Source organism: Scardinius erythrophthalmus, assembly GCF_964197995.2.
Source record: "Scardinius erythrophthalmus genome assembly, chromosome: 3".
Taxonomy (NCBI): Eukaryota; Metazoa; Chordata; class Actinopteri; order Cypriniformes; family Leuciscidae; genus Scardinius; species Scardinius erythrophthalmus.
Window position 1 is genome coordinate 25,764,757 of NC_138223.1, and position 26,771 is coordinate 25,791,527.

Here is a 26,771-nt window from a genome sequence, read left to right on the forward strand (position 1 = left end):
TTACATAATTTAAGGCTAAAATCATTTTTCAAAAATAGTTTTCTAACTATGATCTGACCTTTTTTTAGGGTGCCGTCATTTACAACTGACGTTGTCCTATTAGGGCAAATTGCCTTAAACTTCACCCTCATTCAAATGCATTTTCACTAGCTGAAAAGTAGTGAAAAGCTCTTTGTTTCAAAAAACATTAAAAAGCTTTATTAACATTCCATTTCATCTTTTGTTACTATACTACATTTGAAACTCACATGTGAAATTGTCAAAAACTTGACACAAATTCAGATGCAACTTCGCTGCCTGGAATTATCAATGATAATTGAGAGATGGACAAATAAATGTTCCCCAAAAGCCTTTTGTGTCATATTTGACATTAACATGAACAAATGTAAAAAATAATTTAAATTTTATTTAACATTATAAAATTATGTATGAATGATCAAGTAAACCCAAGTTGCTTGTTCATCTTACGTACTTTATGATTTCTGAGCAAAAAAAGACTTTACTTGATACAAAAAGGATGAACTATCAATCAGAGGACAGAATGCATGAAGATTATATTATGTACAACAAGTTTTTCAGCAAAGTTTTGGTCGTAGTGGATAATTTATAGGCCCTAGACATTTGCAAATTATACAGTAGGCTAATATATTGATAAATAAGCATTATACTTATTGTTCAACATTTTATAAAGAATGTTTAGTTTAAGTTATGAGGGAATTAAATTGTTTAAAAAGTTGGCCAAAATGTAACACAACGTATCCTGGGGGATACAAACATAAATAATAATAATAATAATAATAATAATAATAATAATAATAAAATGTCCTAATAAGATGGAAAATAGTAATAAATGAATTTTCTCATGTGTTTTTTTTTTTTTTTTTTTGTATAGCCCTATTAGGGTTAATACCGGGTTAATATCGACTTTAGTGTAAATAAAACCATCGGTCTTCTTAATCACATAATAATTTACTCGGGCACTGCATCGTCATCATGACAGTCGTTCATAACTCTCCTGCTGCATGACCAAAGTCCCTTTAAGACTGGTGGCTACAGCATACTGCTCACTGATTGGCTGAACCTCTCAAACTACCGAAACCTAGAAAGACCAAAACACATTTTCGCATATAATCATGGCAGACGCACCTACAGCAGCCAGGTACGTTTTTTGTTAGGTTACTCGAATATTTTACTTGTGATTTGCAGTATCATTCAAGCTGGCAAAGTATGAGCTTTCATTTTGTAATAACAATAACAAAATAGATATTATAGCGACATAAAGTCTTTGCGAGTCGTCCAGTTTAGCTGTAGCATAAGCACAACATATTCTTTAACAAAGTAAATTAGTCTCAGTAAAGTTTCTTATTATTGTTCACAGTAACAAGGCTGTTACAAGTGTCTACAATGAGGTGAAGGTATGTATTTCTCCAAACGTCAAAACTCTGTTGTTGACTTTAAAGGGCTGTTAAACAAAATAGAAATATTAAAAAATGTACTGTAACTTATGTGTGTGTGTGTGTGTGTGTGTGTGTGTGTGTGTGTGTGTGTACCAGGGGAGGCGAACGTACGTCCTGGTGAGCCACAATCCTGCAGTTTTTCTCCAACTCTGATAAAAGCCCTTTAGACCTTGATTATCTTGCTCAGGTGTGTTTGATGAGGGTTGAGAAAAGCCCTGCAGGACTGTGGCTCACTAGGACCGAAGTCTGAAATATATATATATATATATATATATGTGTATGTGTATGTGTATGTGTGTGTGTGTGTGTGTGTGTGTGTGTATGTATATATGTGTGTGTGTGTGTGTGTATGTATGTGTATGTGTGTGTGTATGTATGGGTGTATATATTTTGCATCTCACATCGCGGCCAACTGACACCTACTCACCATTAATACAGGAGTATTATGGAAAGACACTGAAGAAGACATCTGACCTGAAAAGCAATGCCTGTGTGCCGTCTGCCAAGTCTGTCCCTGCATATGTGAAAAAAGCGATAGCTGGGATCCATCCAGATGTCGTTGCAAAGTGAGGTTTACATGATAAATGTTGTGTTGATGCAATACAGGCTGAACACCCTGCTATTTTGCAAGTTCTTCCACTTGGAAATCATGGAGGGGTCTGAAATTGTCATCAGCATGTCCACTGTGAGAGACATAATCTAAAAAAAAAAAAAAACGGAAATCACAATATATGATTTTTTTAACTATTTATTTGTACGATCAACCTATTAATTGTCATTTAAGTGAAATTACTGACCTTAAATATACGAACATGATAAAAATGATCATTCTAGAAGAAAATTTCAGATGACACTTAGAGGCTTTTGCATTTGAACTCTTCATATATATATATATATATATACACACACAGCGGGAGAAATAAGTATTGAACACGTCATCATTTTTCTCTGTAAATATATTTATTTATTATTTTTCCCTGTGTCATTTCACATTATTACACATAACTTAATTTCTGAACTTATTTTTAAGTTTGTTTCTTTGTATGTATGGCTTACTTAAGTTGTTACCAACATCTGGTGAAAATTTCATGTCAATAGCACCTTTGGAAATATATTTACTGAGAAAAATGATGACGTGTTCAATACTTATTTCCCCCGCTGTATAAAAAAAAAAAAAAAAAAAAAAAAAAATATATATATATATATATATATATATATATATATATATATAAAATATACAGTGCAATGCATAAGTGAATACACCCATACTAAAGTTGACTAAAAAGAGGAATAAAAAATGATCTTTTGGAAATTGAACTTAATGCCTTAATTTAAAAAATTAGGAAAAATCCAACCTTTAAGGACACCAATTTTCTTTGTGAATGAATAATGTATCGTAAATAAATAAATGTTCTTCCTTAAAATACATGGTGCATAAGTTTGGACACCCCTATGTTAAATTCCCATAGAGGCAGGCAGATTTTTTTTTTTAAGTATTTTTTTTTTATTTATTTTTTTAGGATACTATGCATCCTGATAAAGTTCCCTTGGCCTTTGGAATTAAAATAGCCCCAAATCATCACATAGCCTTCACCATACCTAGAGATTGGCATGATTTTATTTCAGTTAGCCTAAAAGCTAGTTTGATTTGCATTGAAAGATGATCTTATGGAAAGTACCCCATGCCAATCTCTAGGTATGGGCAAGGATGTCACATGATCCATCATAAATCATCATGTCTTAACATGTAACATGTCTTCATGTAATCAATGTTGAAAGGTTAAATGCAAACGATGATACCTTTCTTTCAGGATTTTTGGATGATTAGAAAATTCTAAAGAACGGCATTTATTTGAAATGGAAATCTTTTGTAACATTTGTCTTTACAGTCACTTTTGATTTTATTTAAAACATTCTTAATAAAAGTAGTAATTTCTTTAAAATGAACCCCACCCCTCAAACTTTTAAATGGTAGTAGACTGTATATATTATTACACCTATTGATCACTGGAAAGGTAATTGTACATTATAAGCATCTTCCAGATTTTGAATGTTTGCTATTAAATAAAGCATTTTAATTTATTTTTAATGAATACCTACTTTATTGGAAGCCTGTTGCCATATTAATAAAAAACAGATATATGAAAAATTATTTAAGTGGTCTTAATAGGGACACTTAATACAAGTAAATAATTGTAACATATTAAAAAAAAAAAAATGTATTTGACTGCTTATACATTGTCTTATAACAGTTATACTACTTTATTCTGAGGATACTTCTGAGTTTTTTTTTTTTTTGCATTTTTTTTTGCATTTTTATATCTAGCCTTTCACCATGTTTCAATGCTTAGCCCTTGGTGGCAGTATAACTTGTTTCTGTCCCCTCAGGTATTATGGCTGTGGTCTGGTGGTCCCTGAATGTCTGGAGGGCTTCAGGGTTCTTGATCTCGGCTGTGGGAGTGGACGGGATTGCTACATGCTCAGCCAGCTCGTAGGAGAGAAGGGACATGTCACAGGCATCGACATGACTGAAGATCAGGTCAATTCCTTGAAACTGCAGATTAGGGTTACAGGGTTTTGAATGATAATGTGCACAGTTAGTAAATACGTAATTTTGTGCTTGTTTCAGTTCCTTTCAGTTTAAAAAACAAAACCTTTTTTAGTCTTCTCCAAACCAATTATGAGATTAAAGGACGATAACTATAATGATAAAGATATAGTTTTCTAATCATTCTAACTAAAAGCATAAATGAGTAAAAGCATTGCAGAGTCCACACCACAACTATAATGACAATGGCACAGAGGAACGGTAACGATAGAGGAAGTCAATGTCAAAAACACTGACAGAATCCACCCTGCTTTAATTTCAAGAGCTCGAGCATTGGTAACACTTTATAATAATGTTCAGTTGTAAGTAATTTATAAGTGGTTAGTTAATGATGAACTAATCATTTACAAAACATTCATAAATGATTAGCAAGTGATATGCTAACATTTTATGTATGTTTTGTAAATTCTGTTACAAGTCATTTACAAGTGATTAGTAAATGATTAACTAATCATTTATGAAACATGACTATGCGTTCATAAATGATTAATAAGTAGTATGTTCATTATTTTATGTATGTTTTGTAGATTCAGTTATAAGTCATTTACAATTGATTAGTTAATGATTAACTAATCATTTACAAAACATGACTATGCGTTTCATAAATGAATCATTTATGAATGTTTTGTAAATGATTAGTTCATCATTAACTAATCACTTATTAGTTTTATGTGTGAACGGGCCTTAATAGTGTTGAATTATTTTAATAGATAAAGGTCCGGTTTCACAGACAGGGTTTAGATTAAGCCAGGATTAGGCCTTAGTTTAATTAGGACATTTAAGTAGCTTTTATAAACATGCCTTAGAAAAAAACATAACTGGTGTGCATCTTGAGACAAAACAATGGCATTGACATATTTTAAAGTCCCCCTGTGGTGAAAATCATGCTTTTAATGTTGTTTATATGTCTACAGTATGTGGTGTTTTTAATATGCTTTAAGACAAACCATGTGCAAATTTATAAGTCAACACCATTGCTGAGCATTTTCTTCTTAAAACTGCGGTGAACCAAAGACTGTCAAAAACTGTTTCTGACATCACAAACTACCTTGTTAACGAGTCAACATGTGATCGACAACAAGTGAATCTCTGAGCTGGTGTGAGTGAGTGGAGGCGGGGCTAATTTGTATATTCATAGAACACATATATTAAATGAGGCAAGTGTGTAGAGTTACATTCAAGCTACTTTAAGGCATGAATAATTTTTTTTTTTTCAAGGAAAAATCATTTAAATGTCATTTTGGTAATCAAAGATGAGTTTTAAGGGATACAATTATTGACTACAGGGTGACTTTAAGATATGTCAGTGCAAGTTGCTTTCAGTTAAAACAGCTCAAACATGCATTTTAGCCTGGGAGTAGCTTAAGCCTTGTCTGTGAAACGGAGTGACTGTCTTAATTAAAAAAAAACTATGTGTAATGTGTGTAATGTGAACTACACTTTTTTTTTTTTTTGCAGCTTGAGGTGGCCCAGAAGTACGTTGACTACCACATGAAAAGATTTGGTTACAAAAAGCCAAATGTGAATTTTGTTTGTGGTTACATTGAGGCCTTGGCTGAAGCAGGTCTAGAGGAGAAATCATATGATATCATCATGTAAGCTTTCAAAGTTTCAAAATAGTTGCCTTAAAGTCACCATAAAATGGAAGTTGCGGTTGTATTTTCATCCCTATTGTGGAGTACATCTGAGTGGCACATGAATTAAAAAAAGAGATTCATAATAAATACTAAAACAAACAGATATGTCATTTTAGATTTCATAGTGACTTTAACATGAAGAAAAAAGTTTTCTTTTCTGACGTGAGACTATTCTCTTCAACAGGCTTCAGTCTGTTCAGTTTCCACTACTAGCTTGCATAAACAGCCAATTAATTGGCGGTTTTCATTCTTTTCTTTCAAAAGATCAAACTGTGTGGTGAACCTGTCCCCAGATAAAACCAGTGTCCTGAGGGAGGCTTACCGTGTACTAAAGGTAACTCTATTTCATACTCGCACCAGTGATTTGAGTCATTTCAGAATTCAATTATTTAATTTTTCAGTTATATTTTTCCCCCATCCCTGACACTTGGATACTATACTATTTATAACAGTTATACGAAGCATTAATTTGAATATTTGAAATAACATTGGACATTTTTGTATATTTAGCTCTTTAACAAACAAAAAGGATTTTAATTTTCTTTGTTTTTAGGATGGAGGGGAATTGTACTTTAGTGATGTTTATAGTGATGCTAGAATCCCAGAAGACCTCAAGGCCAACAGCGTGTTATGGGGTAAGAAAAGACACTGATCCTAATTAGCCTATTTTCTTTCTAATTGTTACAAGGTATAGTTTAACTTTAGTTGTGCTACTGTGTTAAACATAACAAAAAAAACCTGACACTGATATAGGCTTATTTGCATATGTTGATCAGGTGAGTGCCTGAGTGGAGCATTGTGGTGGGAAGACCTGATACGACTGGCTGAAGAGGTTGGGTTCTGCAAACCTAGACTGGTTACTGCTAGTATCATCACTGTGGGCAACAAGGAACTAGAGAAACTTCTTGGTGAGACATTAAAATGGTGAAATGTGCCACCTTGTTATAAAATAAATAAAATTAAATATAAAGTATATATATATATCGAAGCACTGAACAAACTGTTCAAAGAAAGAAGCCCCATTGAAGTCAATGGACGTTGGGCTTCAACAGGGACATGCACTGTGACTCTACGTGAATGTATGAGAAGGAAATCAAGTCAGCCGACCTGCTATATGTAACTGATTCTGAACGAACTCGTCTTTGAGATGAACGTTTTCTAAAGCATTTTTAGTCAGTAAAATGTTAACACAATAGTACATATTTGACCATTATTTTTTTTTACATTATAGGGGAAGCCGAGCTTCATATATATAACTGATGCATTTAACATTTTGGATGATTTGTAGTAATGCTGAACATGTTGGAGGAAAAAAGTTGTTTATATATTGCTAGTGCATAATGCATCATAACAAAGATGAGAATAAACTTGTTCTCTTTGCCTTTGCAACCATCTATCAGCTCAGAGAGCACAAGTGGCTATCTGGTTACACACACACACACACACGCTCAGAGAAAAAAATAGCGATTTCCATCTTGCTGATCATCTGATCTCGTCTCCCATTGGTAGTCATTACATTAAGTCATTCTGCATTTGCATAAAGTTAAACATTTATCATCTTTGTCACATTTATTAAATGTTAAGATATTATAGTTTCATTTTGAATTGTAAAATTTGTTTAGGTGACTACAAATTTGTGTCTGCCACATACCGGCTCTTCAAGTTACCAAAAGGTTCAGAGAAGAGGTCCTGTCTGGTCATGTACAATGGAGACATTACAGGTGTGGAGGAAAGCTTCGAGTTTGATGCCCAGTTTACCTTTAAGGTATGTAGTTACATCCAGTTCATCAGAATCGAACTACTTATTCACCAGAGCTCATAACGCATATCAGATCCTGCACATTCTTTCTCTTATTTGTCCCATTAGTAATAATTAATATTTTTGAATAAATTAACAGTAATGTCATAGTTACATCCATTGATTAGTTGTTTTTAAAATAAGTGTCATGTAAGTCAGTGTGAGCTTAAAAAAAATCTTATCTATTTCTTATATTCCTAGATTTTACTTTGTTGGTCATATGGTAATAATATATGAAAATGACATGCATATAAATGCTACACATGTCATTATTAAGTTAAATGTGTTGCATAAAAACCTTGACATTTTACCGTTCAAAAGTTTCAGTTCAGTATAATTTTTTTTCAAAGAAATGAATGGTTATGCAGCAAGGATGAATTTAATGACTATTCAGCAATGATTAATTGAATAATTAAACACAAAAGTGGCAGTAAAGGCATTTATAATATTGCAAAAATAAATATATGTAAAATTAACCCTGTTCTTTTGAACTTTCTATTCTAAAGAGAATTCTGAAATAAAGTAAAAGCACAGTTTGCACAAAAATATTAAGCAGCATTTTTTCAACATTAATAAGAATAAATGTTTTCCTGAGCAGCAAATCAGCATATTATAAGGATTTCTGAAGGATCATGTGACACTGAAGCAGGAATAAGTTACATTTTAAAATAGATTAAAATAGAAAAGTTATTTTAAATAGTAATAATATTTCACAATATTACAGTTCTACTGAATTTTGTATCTGCCGTACTGAGCATAAGCTGCTTCTTAAAAAACTAACTTTTTACTGATCTTAAACTTTGAAAGACTTGTATTTTGTGAACAATCATAATCAAGACAATTCTGGGTCTTTGTCTAGGTTGATAAAGTGATGGAGGTGGATGGTGATGTGGCCAGCCTCTTGAGTAACTCCAGATTTGCTGAAGAATTCACATTTCAGCCTCAGGAGGTGAACACCTCCAGCTCTGGAGGATGCTGGGACAAACCCAAGGTAATTGACTCATTTCCTACCATGCCTCATTTTCTTGGTCTCCATTTATCAGCAATGCACTTATAGTATATCACACCCATACCTGTCAACACTCGTGTTTTCCTCGGGAGTCTCCCGTATTTCACACCCATCTCCCGCCCCCCTCCCGTTTTGTCATTTCTCCCGTGAAACCCCCGTAATTTGTATGCCCAAACGTCGTTATATGAATAATCACATCAATATATTATTCCAAGGTTGCCCAGGTATGAAACCCATCCTACTCGCGCAATCAACACATCATACAAATTTCAACCCATTTGTGAGCACAACCTGCAACTCAGTAGCATTGTTGACGTGTGCAGATCGACGCGGGAAGTTGAATAAGCGTCACTGGTAGAAATGGGAAGAGAAGACTCTTTTAATTTAAGACGCAATTAACGCAGCATCCGTTTTTTTTCTGTCATCCTTTGGATGGCGTTACATTATATGATGCGCTCTTATTCTTGCAAATGCTTTTAAACCATTCGAGCAAAGACAAATTGAGCGGCAGAATCGAGTTCTCTTTCGGCTTGAAGTTGATCGAACACTAACACGCAATTGTGCCAAAATGTCCATTTTGTCGAGTATGGAGCAGACTGAGCGGACTGAGCACTCTTAAATGAGTTAAATAAAGTCTTAAATGAACGTAAAGAGTTGTGAGAGAATGAGGCGCGTGTGAGATCCGCATCTCTGTCAGCAGCGGCTGCTCTTAAAGGGACAGCAGCCAATGAAGCTTTCTGTCAGTAAAGTTAATCAAAGAACAAAGGGAACAGAGAAAAACACTCACTGCTCTTGACTAAAGAACTTTTGAAACTTTAATAAGGATTGTTTAATAACTTTATTCAATTTCTGTATATTTCCTACATTTTAGACAAATATTTGAAATATACTGTCTTTGTTGTTTCTACATTAATTTGGAGATTAAATGTGAAATTATTACATTATAAAATATATTAAAAACATTCGTTTTTTTAATGGCGATTCATCGTGAGTAATCACAGAAAAAAAATGTGTGATTAATCTAGTTATTTTTTTGCAATCGATAAAAATAAATCTTTAATAAGTCTTATCTTTAATAAGAAAAAGTCTTATTCATGTTTATTTTTATTGAATGTTATGTATTTATTTGTTAATATCTGCGCAATTAATGTGTATTTAGCCTGCCTCTGTCACCCAAAATCGAAGAACAAACTGGTGTGACATAATTTCAAACAAAATCAGGCCAAAGCGAACTTTCCAGGAAAGTTTGCTCCAGCTGGTAAACGCCTTCAAACTACAAACGGCTGTGGCGATTACATAATGGGCTTTATGCGCAGCTGCACTACTTCCTGAACTTCAGCCAGCTCTTTGTTTCCTGTCTGCCATTATTGGACAAACTGATTAATCCAGGTGTGTCTGATTATTGTTACTTAGGTCAGGCACACCTGGATTAATCAGTTTGTCCAATAATGGCAGACAGGAAACAAAGAGCTGGCTGAAGTTCAGGAAGTAGTGCAGCTGTGCATAAAGCCCATTGGTAGGTGTGTGCTGAGGGTTTGTCTTATTTGACATGAAAATCTGCTGCAAATGTTACAGACACATTTTTTTTCGTGTTTAATAGAGTAAAGCTACTTGCTTTAAAGGGTCATGAAACCCCCCTCTTTCAGCTCAAGTCTAGCTCACAATCTTTTTGTGAAAAATGCAACTTAAATGGGCGTGGATGGCTGTGAGAAGAAGGGATGGGAGTGGGTGTGTTATGGCATGGCAGGAGAGAGGGGAGAGGAGAGGTGGGGATAACTGTCATCGGCCAGTGGCCCGTGCATATCGACTGTCACTAAAAATCAGTGGTAAAACATGAGGAAATGCTAGATTTTTTTATAGCTGGCAAAGTTAAAGTCTAATGAAATACAGTGACACCTTATTTTTGTCCTTTCAAAAGTAACTGAATGCCCTGCTACATATATTAGCCTACAGCAATCGTAATTGTATTTAAAACATATTAATGTACATGTAGAGTTATAATGTCATTATAAAATATATATTTGTTTATATACACACTATAAATGCATGTATTTGAAAATAATTAATTTTCCGGTAAAAAAAAAAAAAAAAAAAACGTTCCTTACATAGCCTAGTTCTACACGCCCCCTGAACCCCCATAATAAAGATGGACATTGACATAGAAATTTGCACGAATTAAGCATACGTTCCGTACAATTGAGGTATTATCGAAATATCTACATTTTAAAGGAGAACTTCGGTCAATTTTAACGTTGAGCTAATTTTTTTGTAAATTTGGAGTGCTGTCAATACAGAGAACAGTGACAAAAATCGGTGTTGCCTACACCGTGTTATCCTCTTTTTAAAATTTGCACCCTGTTGACTTCAATGGGGCAAGTTTTAAACCTGCTTTTAGCCTCTTAACATCCACACATTCATTACAAGTGCACAGCTAATGTGAGTGATTCCTTCAGAGTGATCACGGGTGAATCTGACTGCAGTAGATGTGAAAGATGTGAATAAAAATGATGTTATTTAATAATAATAATACATTTTATTTGGAAAAGCGCCTTTCAAGGTACCCAAGGACACTGTACAGTTTGGATAGGCAGAGACAAGGAAATATAAAGACATAAACATAAAGAACATACAGGGTTTAAAATGTTATCATGCACACACAAGACATAGAAATACACTGCGCACAAGGTGTAAAATCAGATCAATCAAGTCAAATTATGGGACTGCAGGAAAGCTAGGCTAAAAAGATGGGTTTTTAATTTAGTTTTAAAAGTGGATAAACCTGTGCATTGGCGCAACTCAAGTGGCAGAGCATTCCACAGTTTGGGGCCTACCACGCTGAACGCCCTGTCGCCCATGGTGCGGAGGCGAGATGTGGGGACGTATAAGAGGCATGTATCAGTAGAACGAAGGGTGCGTGAGGTCGTGTATGGGGTGAGAAGATCAGATAGGTAAGATGGGGCTAGATTATGTAGGGATTTATAGACAAGTAGAAGGTTTTTGTAGTGTATGCGATAGTGGACAGGAAGCCAGTGTAATTGCTGAAGGATAGGGGTAATGTGATCCCAGGGCCGTGTGCGGGTGAGTAGTCTTGCAGCAGAATTTTGAACATGCTGCAACCTATTGAGGGTTTTTTCCGGGATGCCGTAGAGTAAGGCATTGCAGTAGTCTAGCCTTGACGTTATAAATGCATGTATTAGTGTTTCTGCTGCAGATGAATTGAGGGAGGGGCGGAGTTTGGAGATGCTTTTGAGATGGAAGAAAGATACTCTGGTGATATTTTTAATGTGTGACTCAAAAGAGAGGGTCGGATCAAATATTACTCCTAGATTTCGAATTTCAGAATTTGTTGTAGTGAAATAACCAGGAATAGATACCTGCAGATTTTCAAGTTTCTTAAGAATGTTGGGTGTGGAAATAAGAATAGCCTCTGTCTTTTCTTGATTGAGTTTGAGAAAATTTTTAGTCATCCAGTTGTTTATGGCGTTTAAGCAATGAACCAGATTGGATAATGATAGTATATTGGCGGGTTTGGTGTGAATGTAAATCTGTGTGTCGTCAGCATAGCAATGAAAATTGAGACCATAGTGTTGTATTATCTGGCCAAGGGGAAGGATGTAGATTGTGAAGAGCAGGGGGCCGAGAACAGAACCCTGGGGGACACCATGTGACAGGGTTGAATTTGGAGATCTGTAATTCCCAATCTCAGCCAGCGCACATACCGGTATTTTCTTCCTGTTTTTGGTCGAAGCCCATAGTAATCGATTGTCGAGTTCACACGCATAGGTTTAGTTACCTATGATCACGCGCGTGAACTCGACAATCGATTACTATGGACTTCGACCGAAAACAGGGTGTAAATACAGGTATGTGCGCTGGCTGAATACTAGAGGTGGGCATAGATTAATTTTTTTAATCTAGATTAATCTAGATTAAAATGGCTCATTTGAATTCTGCCGAAGGCATTCAGAATATGTGTGCTACCCAAATAATGACTATAAAAGTAGGCTAAGTCTTTGAGAACGGGTTTCTCAAGCCAGGTGGCGCATTAGACCAGGGGCTCATCTCCTGTTTCCAAAATGCATCACAAACTGCTTGAGAAAGCTGTTCTACTCATAGACTGTAAAAGGTTACTTCTGTACTGTTACCGTCCGTAGGCAACATAGGCCTATGTTATTATCAACTACTATAGGCTATCAATTAGGGATGGGCAATATGGCCTAAAATCTATATTGTGATATATATTGCAGCCTCTTGCGATAACGATATACAGTATATTATAGGCTAATAAAACCATTTCAGAACAGGTTACACAGACCCTGCTAAACAACTGCTAAATTTTTTTTTTAAAGGGTATATGTAGTTTTGAGAACATATATTGTGCAAAACTGTAAGTATACAACATAATTTTGCAGATAAATAAAATTTAAGTACACTAGCTGCAGAGATCTTAAGTAGGTCTAATGTTTATTATAGTTTTGAGCTTATGAAACCCCAAATTTAAAGTTATAATACTGTCTAACTGATGTCTTTTCAGTTAAAAAGAAACACAACAACGATTCTTAAAATCGGGCGTAGACAGAGATTATGTGTTAACGTTACACCACTAAGATATATTGGAATGAGAATAGTACGCGCGCACTGGTATTCAGTGATATCATGTTTCGTTTTGAATTTGAGGTGGTAGAACTGATTAGTCGTGTGTTAACTTACCGAACCGTTACCCCACACACTCGGATAGTTTGCTGCTGTTTGTCGGACGGCTTAAATCCGAACCAAGTCCAAATAATGGATGTTGCAGCTTTCACTTTCAGCCGTGTTTACTTAAGATGATGACGAATATGCGTTGCAGCCGGGTTTACCTCGCGGCCGCGGGTAGATTGCGTCATCATAGCTTGTGTAGTAGAGCCATCTCCCGACCCAACTTGGGGAATAGATTAACGGCGATATTTTTTTATCGCGCGATAAGAGTCTCGCGTTAACGCCGATAACGGCCCACCACTACTGAATACACATCATTTTTATTCATATCTTTCACATCTACTGCAGTCAGATTCACCGTGTTCACTCTGAAGGAATCACTCACTTTAGCTGTGCACTTGTAATGACACATCAAGGATGTTAAGAGGCTAAAAGCAGGTTTAAAACTTGCCCCATTGAAGTCAACAGGGTGCAAATTTTAAAAAGAGGATAACACGGTGTAGGCAACACCGATTTTTGTCGTTGTTCTCTGTATTGACAGCACTCCAAATTTACAAAAAAATGAGCTCAATGTTAAAATTGACCGGAGTTCTCCTTTAATAATGAGTGCTTATTTAACAAAAGGCAAGTAAAACGGTTAGGGTTACATTTTAGACACACACACACACCTCTGAAGGGATAGAAAAGTCCTCGGGACTTGGTACCGCATCATTCGCAAGACGCAACCTGCATAGGTGAACAAGGCCGAAGTCCACCATTCTCCAGTTCTCAAAGCTCTCTCGAAAAAAATGCTTGCTACACACACATAGTTTAGATGTGTCCGTGGTTACAACCAACCAACCGCCCGCAGCCAGAGTCTAGCCCTGGCAGCATTGCGGGGAAAGATGCACTGGAACTTTTACACCACGAAAACAAACACTTGCGTCCCATCATGATTGCCACTCTCATCTACTACGCGATATCACAGTTTGACATGTCTGCCGTTGGAAAGATCCACGTGGTGTCATGAATAATTAAGAGGAAGTGTATTCTCATTGGATAAGAAAACTCAATCTCATGTATAATTATGAGACACCGATGAGTCATCAAAGCTAAAACTTAAAAAATCTAACAGATGCTAACATTGTCTTCAATGATGTTCAACACACATACCTCTGTTCAAATCTCAGAAAATTTGGTTTAGGGTTTCATGACGCTTTAAAGAAATCTATTGTATAAAGTGCCAAATTGCAGAGCTGGTGCAAACATATGTACTTCGCTATGATCAGATGCTTTCTTATCTGCTGTATTCTCACCGCTGTCATTTTTGCCGCATGTTTTTGTTATTGAGAGGAAAGCGAGCAACACATATTCTTCCAAACCGTGCTCTCAGCAGTGTGGGTGGCTTCGAATATTTGCTAACAGTATAATGCTGAAAAGTAATTCAAACTTCTTTTCACCCTTAAGAAAAGAAAACATCTTTTGCCGTGAGTATTTCTGGACTTTCAGTTGCTCTATACACAAGGTCACCCATCTGTACCACAAAGCCTTGAACACAGAGGAATGTCCGCCCTTCCAAACAAAGAATGCCGTCTTATCAGTGCTGGTGGTGATTCGGTCTTTGCAAACACAAAAAAGGACCAGAATCGACTTACAACAACACGCGAGGTGGTCATCCTCCAGGCAGTTTAATGATCACTGTTGGTGCCTGGATCAGATTTACTCCATTCTTAGAAATCCAGATTTGAACATTTAACTAAATGTATGTTTGACCATTGTTTTGGTTTCATTCATTAAAAGATCTAAAAGTTTCTTAAACCTCTAAAGAGATAAAAAGGTTCCTGCCATGCTCCAGTGGATTTTTACTTACACACAGAAAGCCTAAAATATAATCTCATTGGCAAATATCAGAGATATATGTCATAAGTGCTGTATAATTCAAATGTTTTTTTAATATTGTAAACCAAAACAAGATTTACATTGTAATAAGGCATGGGTATGTTCTTTGCCCACTGTTAAAAAAAAAAAAAAAAAAAAGATCAATAAGTAATGGGAATGTTTTTTACACTTGCTTTGACACATCAAAATAAGTTAAGCAATTTTACTAAGTAATGCAAGATTCATCTCATTGTTTTTAAGTGAGTTTAATGCAATTTAAGTTGAAATTACTTAAACATACAAGTTGATTGTACTTAAACATTAAAGGCAGCATTTTTGTGTATTAGCTCTATTTTGTTTTAGTGTTGGTTTTGTCTGATTTGAAAGTGTAATAAGGAAGTGTTGCACCCATATTGGTGCTGTTCCTGTTGTTTTAGACCAAGAGTTTTTGATGCTCTATAGCCCCCCAAATGTGATTTTGTTATATATTTTCAAGTAAACCTGAAGAGGTATATATTGCCTAGTTTTTAAAACACATTTTACACATCATTTTTCTCTGAACTTTTCCATCTGTGTCATTGAGTACTTTGGAACCAAATAGCTATACATAATGATTGATGCAAATACTGTACTTCCAACCACTGAGAATGTTCCTCTCTCTTCAGGCAGTGTCAATGAATCCCTTTGAACTGGTCCAGCAGTTGGCCAGTGCGAGTGTAACTGCTTCCACTGGGGGGTGCTGTCCAGGCCAGGCATCATGCTGCAACTGAATCTTATTTAAAATCAGTTTTGCTTGTTTATGATTTGAAAAGAACAAATTATTGGTTGTAATTTTTAACTGTAATTTTGTAAAAAAAAAAAAAAAAAAAAAAAATACATAATATAATATTTAATATTTAACTCATAATTTGTGAAAAGGTAACAAAAAACGAGGACAACGATCAGTATAGTGTAATGTTTTGCATGCATTTTTAATCATAACGATTAATGTATAGCAATATCGTGTACATCACACAAGTCTATATAGTTGCATAATCTTAAGCATTCACCTGCCAGATTTAATCTTTACTGTATCTTTATTGTATTGCCAGACATAATCTAACTGAAAACTCATGGTTTATTGAACTTCTGTAATAAAATCACTTCCACTGCTGTAATAAAAATGTTTGAGCTGACTGCCTGGCTATTTCTATCAGCTGGAGAATATTCATGGCCTCTCAAATGAAAATCACCTCTATTTAATTCAAATCTAGCCCCTATCCCTTAACATTTCACAGCAGGATTTTCAGGTGAGAAGGGGGGACACATCAACCCTTTGCTGCGAATTTGAGGTTATAGAAACTTAAGGAATCTTGTACAGAATTCCATTGTAGATTAAAACGTTTTTCCAACATAGTTTTCAAAATTCTCTCTAATTTACTGAATATGTAAAGTTTCACCACCTGTGAAGATTTTTTAGGATTGTGAAATAGTTCATACTCAATCAACTCTCCTTTGGTCTGGATTGATCTCTGGCCCTGATAATGATGAAATGCACACTGTACGGAGATCTGAGTCCATGATTATTTTTACATCCTTTCATAGGTTTTGCACCTCTTGCATTTCTTAAGATCCCTCTAATCCCTGTCTTATCTATATAAGGTAAATAGTTACCTATTATACGTTTTTGAGTAATCACAATAAATGTACAGCTTTGTTAATGTTCTTTAGGATGACATGGACCGAATCGCTGTTCAAAATGTCTGCATTGTGGTGTTTCTTCAAATGTGAGAACTTTTTTTCTGCCACATCTTTTTGCTTCTCTTCAAATGATTTTTGTGTAGATGTTATTGTTTCACCCTTGTCCCAGACACAAACTTTCAATCCAACATAAAGATATGAATTATTGTAAGATCTGTGGTGCAGCTGTGCACACGTTCCGGATATATGGGTCTCCGAGAGCCCAACCTGGGACCCCACTTCCCCTCTTACCCATACTTTCCTGTCTACACTTTTCTATTTATTTTTTATTTATTTACTTTTTTTAAAAGGAAATAACCCCCTAAAATATAGGAGATGGTAATACTTTCATAACAACAATTTCATTTGATGTTAAACAAATGATGCTGTTCCTCACTGTGGCATGATTTCCAGCACAACCAACAATTTAGTAAACATTTGTTTTTTATTTTGTATAAAATATATAGGCCTATATTTTGTATTCCTCCCAAGTATAGGCCTACTGGTTACTTAGGAGGAAAAAGTGAAGATGTTTTTTTGAGATGATCTAAGAAAAACCAAGGCAAATATCTGTTTTAGATTTATTTTATTGTGTATCATTTCAGGCTCAGGCAATTTAATTTAGGGTACTTTAAGATATGTCATTTATTTTTTTAAAACGTTTAAAATGTAATTCCCACCACTGTCATTTCAGCACTATCTGACACAATTTAACTTAATTTTCCTTTTGTAAAATTATTAAGACATAATTCTCTTGTGATGCCAAATTACTGTTGGACATTGTAAATAGACTGTAAATTAAACAATCTAGTGAGTGTGATATCAGTCCACAGGTTGTCCCTATAGGGCAGGCTGCCCATAAAGTCTACTGTTGAAGAAACTCTCTAAAATCTTGTTTAGGTATTTATTACATTTCCTGAGTGTATCTCGGCATTATTCAAAAAGGCTGTCACCAAATATCCTTCTCAAAACACCAAAAAACAGTCACGAGGAAACTTCTGTATGTGCTCGTTTGCATTAAGTGCGACTGTTTACGGAGCTCATTGGCTGTTTGAGCAGCGAAGGCCCCGCCCAACGTCCAGCTGCGCCACCGGATTGGCTGCCCTGGTCGCCTGTCACCGAGACATCAGCAGAGGCACGAGTTCGCGCTGCTCTCGCTGAAGTGTGATCAGTTTCAGCCGCGTAGTGGGACTCAGCGAGACCTGATGCACAAGTCAAGGCGACGCGCAGCGGAGATGAAGCCGGATTGGCTCTGATTTTTAAAAGCCCTTTCATTCAAGAGGCTGTCCATTATCAACAGTCGGTTCCAGTACCCCCTCAAAAAATGGCGTCACTTAGCCGGGTCCGAGCCTTTACTTTGATTTTCTTTACTGCAAGCAGTTATTTAATTACTCCCACAAGTGGCAAGGAAGGAGGGGGAGAGGAGACTGTCATCATCGGGCTGAGACTGGAGGACACGGACGACATTTCCTTCATGGACAGGGGCTATTTGCGGGTCAGTGAGAGGTCTCGGGTGAGATTGAGGGTGTACGGGCAAAACATTAACAACGAGACGTGGTCCAAAATCGCCTTTACGGAGCACGAGAGGAGTCGAGTGATTGGCAACATCGACAGCTCCTCAGGAGACAACAAGAGTCAGGAGGACACGTCGGGCTTGCACCCCTGTGGCATCAGGACTTCAGATATTCTGATCTTACCCAGCATCATTTTAACCCGCAAGACGTCTGGCATCGTGGAAATCGAGGTCAAACCTTTGCGAAAGACTGAGAGGAGCAAAGCGTACTACCTGTGCATCGCCACTTCCACACCTGCTGTGGCTGGCATGCACGACCCGTGGACGGAGACCACGTGGATCTATCACGATGGAGAGGACACCAAAGTGATCGTGGTGGAGGAGAGAAAGTTTCTGCTCCCTTTCTGGCTTCAGGTCACCTTTATTTCCATGCTGCTCTGCCTCTCGGGCATGTTCAGCGGCTTGAACTTGGGTCTGATGGCGCTGGATCCCATGGAGCTCCAGATCGTCCAGAACTGCGGGACGGAGAAGGAGAAGAACTACGCCAGGAAGATCGAACCTGTCAGGAGTCAAGGAAACTACCTGCTTTGCTCGCTTCTTCTGGGGAATGTTCTGGTCAACACGACCCTGACCATTTTGTTGGATGATATCGCCGGTTCTGGATTGATAGCTGTAGTGATGTCAACCATTGGCATTGTGATATTTGGGGAGATTGTGCCTCAAGCTATATGTTCACGACACGGTCTCGCTGTGGGTGCGAATACAATCTTCTTGACTAAATTCTTCATGCTGCTCACTTTCCCTGCGTCCTATCCGGTAAGTAAACTGCTTGATTATCTCCTCGGACAGGAGATTGGCACCGTGTACAACCGAGAGAAGCTCTTGGAGATGTTGAGGGTCACGGATCCCTATAATGACTTGGTTAAAGAGGAGTTAAACATCATTCAGGGCGCGCTGGAGCTCAGGACTAAGACAGTGGAAGATGTGATGACCCCGTTGCGCGATTGCTTCATGATCGCCGGCGACGCCACGCTCGACTTCAACTCCATGAGTGAGATCATGGAGAGCGGCTACACGCGCATTCCGGTATTCGAGGGCGACAGGTCCAACATCGTGGACTTGCTGTTCGTGAAGGACCTTGCGTTTGTGGATCCCGACGACTGCACCCCGCTGAAGACGATAACGAAGTTCTACAGCCATCCCTTACATTTTGTCTTCAACGACACTAAACTCGACGCGATGCTGGAGGAGTTCAAGAAAGGTGAGAACGCGCTCGCGCTGAGAGATGTGCTGAAGATGTGTCTTTAAACAATGTTGCATTGAGTGTTTTCCTACTATTTAAGCCTACTCTACGTTGCATATAGGTTTTATTGTCATACGAAAGCTAGACTATCAATGCATCATGTCTATATCAAGGCAGTCGCGTGCCTTTTACGCACCGGCTGTATTACGCACGACTAGATTTCATTTACAGGTTCCACATTTCCTTTTCTTCAAAAAAGTTATTTTTTAGTTGTTTTGCCCCACATATGTCTATTCAGGTATTTAAACATTGACCTGGAAGGCAACCTACATAGTCCATTCATTCAGTTTACTTGAAAGTAGAATTGATTGATTATAGGTTAATGGTGTAAAACCATACGTATAGGCTATTATGGTATGTCCCCCATCATTATTTCATCCCACGTTATGTATAGTCCTCGGTCTTCCCACTTTTTATCCCCTATATTGATTTAAACTCGCTAAATAGGGATATAATTTAAGTTTAAATGCCTTAAATGCAACTTCCATTAATACATAGATTGCATTTTTTTGGATAATTTTTAATTTGGATTAGCTTACTTTAGAATAAAAAAGCATATCAACTCTGTAAGCACTATATATATATATATATATATATATATATATATATATATATATATATATATATATATATATATATATATATATTTGTTATAATGTGAACTTTTGAGATTTAAGGTCTAGTTTGTCATTCATGGTCATCCCATTTCAGAGTTTGCTAAATACTTCCTACTCTCCATACCCATTGCTTGCTCTTTCTTGAGTGTTCCTGCACTATTTAAAACTATTTTGAGTTGTCAGCTTAGGCCTGTTTGACCTCACTTGCTGCCCTCAGGACCCTACAAACGTATTACAATGTGCCTGAGTGCAGGGAAGTGCGGTATCTCGATGTGCCCTCACATAGCTAAGGGTTAATGCTTGCAGCAGTGGTGAGAATGTAGTGATGCAATGGAAATACACTGCAGGTGTACTCACAGTTGCTAAAGGATGACTCAGGGGGGTTATTAGGTGTAATACTTCATAATGCATGAAATAACATGCCAGTTCAGTGATCTGTATTTTGTGTTATGTGGTAAAATGGTGAGTCTTGATGGGAATTTTCTAAGTAGACAGAAATTTCTTATACATTCTGAAAAAGAAAACTGTAGTATTTAATAGCTTATTTCCCACATAGATTTAAAAAAGACAGAGTAGATTTAAAGTTTAATGGTGTGAAACATACCGACCAAACTTGCTAAATGTAATTACCAATTTGCCATCATTATCAGTTCGCATTAGACACAGCCTCATACAATCTTATGACATTATCCACACTTCTGCAAACCTGATGTTTTATTTAAAGTCAAACCAGCTTACAATTAATATAAAAATGTAGTAGTTCATGTAATGCATTAATACATTTCATTTATATATATATTTTTTTTTTGCGGGAAAAGGCATCAAAACGTTGACATGACTTAGCGACTACAAGAATACACAGCCATTATAACAATTTTAGCAACCTTTGCTATGATGATTGTGACTCTTTTGTTCTTGGCTTCTCTCCAGAGGAAACTCACGATTGGCTGTTGGTATTCTAATGACTGATTAGGGGAGTGGGCACAAAGTTTCACGTCAATCTGGATGTGGTTTGGGCACTCTCTCAGTTCAAACTTAGTGCTTTGTATTGTAAGTCAGTGTTAATTAATCTAATGCCTCTTGTGGAGCTGCACAGCCATCCAAAGTAGGAACAAAATACATCACTCCTGCCAAGCACACCAAAGTGTAATTTGTTTCTCTTTTATTTTGCTTTTTGAGTGGCAAAAGTTGCTTTTATTATTTCTGCAGCTGACTTTCACGATAGCATTTGAACATGAGGTAGATGATGCTTGGACTCAGATGTCTTATAATAGTCAACTAATTTGGGTCCGAATGAGAAGGACTTCTGACTGCAATCATGACCTTGAAGGTCAGCCCTAAAATTCCTAGAGCTACAGACTAGCTCCTTTATGATTGAAATAATTAGTGTGTCATAAAGGGACCCCTGCCAAACAGCAGTTTTGTGTTTAATGAGAATGGCATTGTTCATCATCTGGGCTTAACCCAAAGCTGTGCAGTTCAGGAGGCATTTGCTGCTGTTGCAAAGATTCTTACATGTTGAGCGGGTATTTAGTTTTTTCTCTCTTAGTTTACAAGTTTATTTGTAAGAATATTTTCTATGCTAAACAGAGTTGCTTTTTCTTATTTGTGGGTATTTATAAATTATAAATAACTAAAGGGCTCAACAATAAGGATTGCCCACTATCAAGGGTCAGGGTGAGACAGTTGAGAAAACTGTCAATGCAGCATAGAACAATTTGCATTTATTGAACTTGTACATCAATTGTTTTCTTACATTACAAACTTTTTTCTGTAAAGTAGTACATTTTTGTTGCAAATTCTGCTAATTTGTCACCAAGATTAATACATATGGGGGTTTGTCAAAAAAAAAATCTTACTTATAACTATAATTTTCAGCTTGTGGTATATATTATTTTTGTCAAAAAAAAAAAAGTGAACAAATGCACAATTGCAAATATCAACATTTACGCACTCTCATGTTGAAAAAGGTCATCATAAAATGAATCCATATGAATCAAGCAGCTTAATCCAAGTCTTGTGAAGAGATGATCGCTTTATATGAACAGATTTAATTTAAGCTTTTATTTACATCTAAACAATGGTTGACACATACACATAGACCACATAAGATGCTCAAACGTGTGTGATGCACGAGGACCAACAAGGTTTGTTCTAGAACGAACACATGATGCGTGCTCAAGTTTCTGTTTACCATATGTGATGTATACAAAGTATGTGTGTATACATGGAACGACATGTCGCAATGTTTGGAACAACATTTTTGGCTTTCCCGTCAACATATAATGAAAAAAATAAGATACTAAAAGTGGCTTGCTAAACATAAAAATCATTATTTTGTAAAAATCAGACCTACTGGCCCAATTGGCCATAAAAAAAATCCATATTGTTGATCCCTGAACTTAAAGTATTAGAGGTCATTCAAAATCCAAAGGAATGGATCACAGTGCAACTTCTTTCAAAGTTAAACTTATTATTATTTTTTTTACCTTGACAGAGCTTTATAAAAATGCAACGCTCAATGGCGCAAGATGCTGAAAAACAACAAGATTGATTGCAGCAGGCAAAGGCGTTCATCTACTCCATGCTTTTTTAAAAAAAACTGTGCAAATGGAAGCAAGTACACATCCTGAGTGACCAGCCCTTGGATGCTTTCATCGTACTTGATCATATCTCAACATACATCTTGTCAGTTAATTTAGTGCTTAATCTAGTACAGAAAGGTTACTGACTTACTTACCTCATCAAACTCATTTAGCTGCAGAAGGATGTAGAAAACACTCTCTGCAAAAAGTTAGAACAAAGTACGTAAAGACAAAGGTCATGAAATCAGAGCCTAACTCTCCTGAACTCACTAACCCTCCAAAATGACTTGGTTCAGTGCCAGCATTGCTATCACACGCTTGAGGCGATCAATCTGTTAATTTATGCGAGATAGGAAGATTTGTTATCATTTTAAATCATGCAGATGTACTCTTGGCCTTCAGTGATTCCACACTCATCTGTATCTCCAAAATAAGTGTTTTGCGATCATGTTTTTGTCATTACGATTATAGGAATCAGTAATTAAGAGACTTAATTAATCTGATCTCACATTCATGTTGCTATACCTTCAAAATGTATCACAAATGTTCAATACTCCTTAAAAAGCCTGCATACGTATTAGTTTGCACCTGTCATGTTATCAGTAGTGACATCTATAGATGTCATAAACCACAGTAGTTCATTTACAGTACAGTACTATTATTGTAACGCAGGGCCACTGAAGGTGGTTGGCCTCCACATGAGTTCTTGCACGTATTGAACCAATCCACCCGCCTGCTAATGTAGGCCAATCTATGCTTAATTCAGATTCAGCAACCTCCTTTCCCTCTTGTTTTAACGTGGGAATTCTTTTTTACTTCACTTGGCCTAGTTATGGCTGCATTATGTCTCATAATAGATGACATCCCTCCTTCTTTCACTGCTCAATCCAAATAACATCCTCTTCAATTAAATCAGATTCATTTTTGTGGCACCCCGCATCTTAAATTTTGACATTGTTCATCTGTTGAGCAATCAATCAGTGTAATGATTTCTGCTGAGATGTTGGAGCGTATACAGTACTTGGTAACACTTGCTTTTGCTGGTGGGGATTATGTTGCGTCATATTGGCAGGAACTCTGCTGGATGTAGTGTGTGGGATCCCCCTTTGAACACACTATGGTTTCACACTTATGGCGTTTTTACTCTGGGCACTTTTGCTGCAGTCCGTGTCCGAGCGTGATTGTTCCTGGCGCCCCCCGCTGTGTTGGTCTGGTTTCACTCTCAATTTTATTCTATCAAACCCTGGTGCACTTGCGTTCATCTTACTTCATCACAAACGTGCACGGCGCATGATAGAAAAAAGAACGCGGGTCAAATATATTGTGGGGTTTTTTTGGTGCTATGCACAGCTGAGTAAACGACACTCTGAATGTGTGTCGCATGAAGGCATTTTCTGCTGCTTGCAAACAGACTCTTTTGAGGATAAAAAAGTGGATTGCCAATAATTTGCTGCCTTGATTGCACTCGCTATGCGTGAATACACTGCAGGCTCACTCTAGCTCGTACCCGAGGTAAATCATCAACACTATCATCCCTTACATGTGTTTTATTGAACTAAATACATCGTAATCCATTAAAACCCATGCACAGGTTTCTTTACAGTACTTCCTGAACAAGTTTGCACCTGTTTTCACATTAACGCGAATCGCGGCACAAACCACCTCCTCTAGGTAGTCTCGGGTTCGGTACATCGGTGCACACCCTGGTCCGCATGCCATTACCAATTTTTAATGCAAACCATGCCCTGTTCCGAACTAAACTGCAAGTGTGAAAACGCCCTCAGACTCACAATTCAATATTATACTAACTCTAGCTAATTCGTCCCGAACCGTACGGTAAGTATAATATTCAATAAGTTATGCTCATCTTTGCTCACTCCTTTTGAAGGCATCTTGAGTAACAGCTCTATATTTAACGAAGCACATTCAAAAGACCTGAACCCGAAATCATTCAACCCGTTTTACAGAATACTTACGTTTGTTGCGCATAACCCCCATTAAAATAACTTCCCTTCCACAACGAAATCCTGTCTCTTCTCTGATGACGTGCTTACTGGCGCAAGGGCAGGACAACCTGTCATTCACATGAGATCACAGCAATAGCAAACCACAGCAATCCAACCAATTCCCGAAGGACAAAATCAAGTCCCGTCCTACATTTTCTCACTCAAGAAGCCTTTTCACTCAGATATTTGTAACAATAGGGAAGAAAAAATAAACGTTCTCAGAATTAAAGTACTGTTGTGATGTCTTGTTTTGATTTTGTCAAGCTATCAGCAGTAGTAGTCAATTATGTCAGGACTAGGGTTAAATGTTATTGAACATGCTCTCCATTGTCATTCCACGTGTGCAGCTCAAGCGCATGCTAAGACGTGGCTTTTCAAATGGCCTACATTCCTCAAATTCTGGTACATGAACATGAAATGGCCTCAAAAGCGATTAGTTAAACAATTGAGTAGTGCCAGTACCTCAACAAAGTCTGTCTGATCTAGCATTACAAGCCTCTGTTGTGTCTTTTAACAAAGATAACAAGCATATATTGATGTTTTACTCAGTGTTACTCAGTGTTTTGAAATAGTTATTTAGAAGTTGCTTGGCAAAATCACTTCTAATTGAATCAGGTTGAGTCTTGGTCAAATCAAAGATTGAGTGCTGAGTAATGGCCTTTTATTTTTCCTGACTATTATGCAATCGAATTGTTCTCTGATTCAGACGTCTGCTTGTATCCATTCCTTGGAAACTGGAAACCTTCCAGACAAATACAAATGGAAACATGTACTTTCCAAAAATACTTTTTGGATGTTATTATTTACAGATTGTAGTATTTTTGAGAGATTTAAGGAGAGTTTGAAGCCGTTTGAAGGACAGATTGTTCATGTTCAGAGTTTAAACGGATTTTATGTAGCTATTTTTTACTTTTAACAGGTTTTTTTTTGTTTTTGTTTTTTCACACATCATTAATCTTTGTGAATATCAGAGTAATATTATGCCACTAATTCTGTATTTTGAGACTCCCTTTAAGCTTCTGCCTAAATTAAGGTCTGCCACTGTACTTCAATTCTTGGAAAGAAAATCTGGATCCAGCTCTCCTGCTTTACTGTAATTAAAGATCAAGCAAATTCGACGTAAGACTTCTCTTCCAAACACTCTTTCTTCTGCCTTTCTCCCTCTTTCTCTCTGCCATCTACTTCACAACACATTCAGAGTTGCAGAACCCACTTGGGTTTCAAAACTACCCCCTGGCATTCCCAAGGCTTCCGTGCCATGCCCCCTCCCCCGACCCCCCTCCCATATTGTCCTTTTGCCCGTTTCCCTCAATGTCGTAAATTACAAGCGACACAAACCCTTGCCTAATGCTTTGGCATGGAAGTCTTCCAACCAGAAGAGCTCTGGCTGGCAACATTGATTGCGGTAAGCAGTTCTCTCTCCCTCTCTTAGTGAGAGGAAAAACAGCCATGCCAAACGGGTGCTTCCATGGAGTATAAAATACAGCGCTAGTGTCAGATAAAGACATGACTGAACTTAACTCACGTTAAACAGCACGTCATGCGAGGCCCAAAAATTCATGGTTGAAGCAGGCTGCCTCTTACTTGCATCTATTATATTTCACGACCAGTTGCATGGTGTATGATAGGCCTACTTGTTTTATGTCCACTTTTTACTACTGCTAAAGTGTTGTAATTTGAAAGACATATGTTGAAGCCTTAATTTAATTTAAAATAGTTTAATATTTAATTTTTTTATTTTTATTTAATTAATGTCTGCTTGTAGAGGGTAAGGCATGACAGTTAAAAAACTTTCTTTTCTTATTTTGCTTTTAGCTTACTGGAGTCCAGCCACTGTGAATTGTTTTCAGTGTGGTATCAGTTGTTATTTGCAGCTTAGTTGGCTTGGATTGAAAACGTGCTCATTTGCATGTATCAAATAGTGTTTTGTGACGGTAACTGATGCACATTTAAAAGGATTGCTT

The 26,771-nt window shown here is 36.9% G+C and overlaps 2 protein-coding genes across 3 annotated transcripts in view; both read left to right on the forward strand.

Moving 5' to 3' along the window:
* The first annotated feature begins 1,033 nt into the window (after positions 1–1,033).
* Positions 1,034–16,238, forward strand: as3mt (arsenite methyltransferase). Of its 2 annotated transcripts, none has more exons than XM_081362307.1 (11): positions 1,034–1,159; positions 1,379–1,415; positions 1,896–2,023; positions 3,846–3,996; positions 5,524–5,660; positions 5,967–6,036; positions 6,256–6,337; positions 6,479–6,610; positions 7,325–7,467; positions 8,360–8,491; positions 14,654–15,411. In XM_081362307.1, exons 1-11 carry the CDS (start codon positions 1,134–1,136, stop codon positions 14,675–14,677), a joined length of 1,062 nt encoding a protein of 353 aa, XP_081218433.1. In that variant the 5' UTR covers positions 1,034–1,133; the 3' UTR covers positions 14,678–15,411. The 2 variants fall into 2 exon arrangements, with proteins under 2 accessions (XP_081218433.1, XP_081218432.1); XM_081362306.1 differs by lacking the exon at positions 14,654–15,411 and adding an exon at positions 15,730–16,238 and having other exon boundaries at positions 1,070–1,159.
* A 1,634-nt stretch (positions 16,239–17,872) lies between these two features.
* cnnm2b (cyclin and CBS domain divalent metal cation transport mediator 2b) overlaps positions 17,873–26,771 on the forward strand; it is a 49,462-nt gene continuing 40,563 nt past the window's right edge. Inside the window, exon 1 of the mRNA XM_081361724.1 lies at positions 17,873–19,557. Coding sequence (XP_081217850.1) covers positions 18,108–19,557 — 1,450 coding nt within the window. The 5' untranslated portion in view covers positions 17,873–18,107. The remainder of the gene's footprint in view (positions 19,558–26,771) is intronic.

Coding starts and splice junctions, on each gene's coding strand:
- as3mt (XM_081362306.1), top strand. CDS start 1,134: ATGGCAGACGCACCTACAGCAGCCAG. Junction 2,024..3,845: donor CATCCAGATGTCGTTGCAAA/GTGAGGTTTACA, acceptor CTGTCCCCTCAG/GTATTATGGCTGTGGTCTGG. Junction 8,492..15,729: donor GATGCTGGGACAAACCCAAG/GTAATTGACTCA, acceptor CTCTCTCTTCAG/GCAGTGTCAATGAATCCCTT.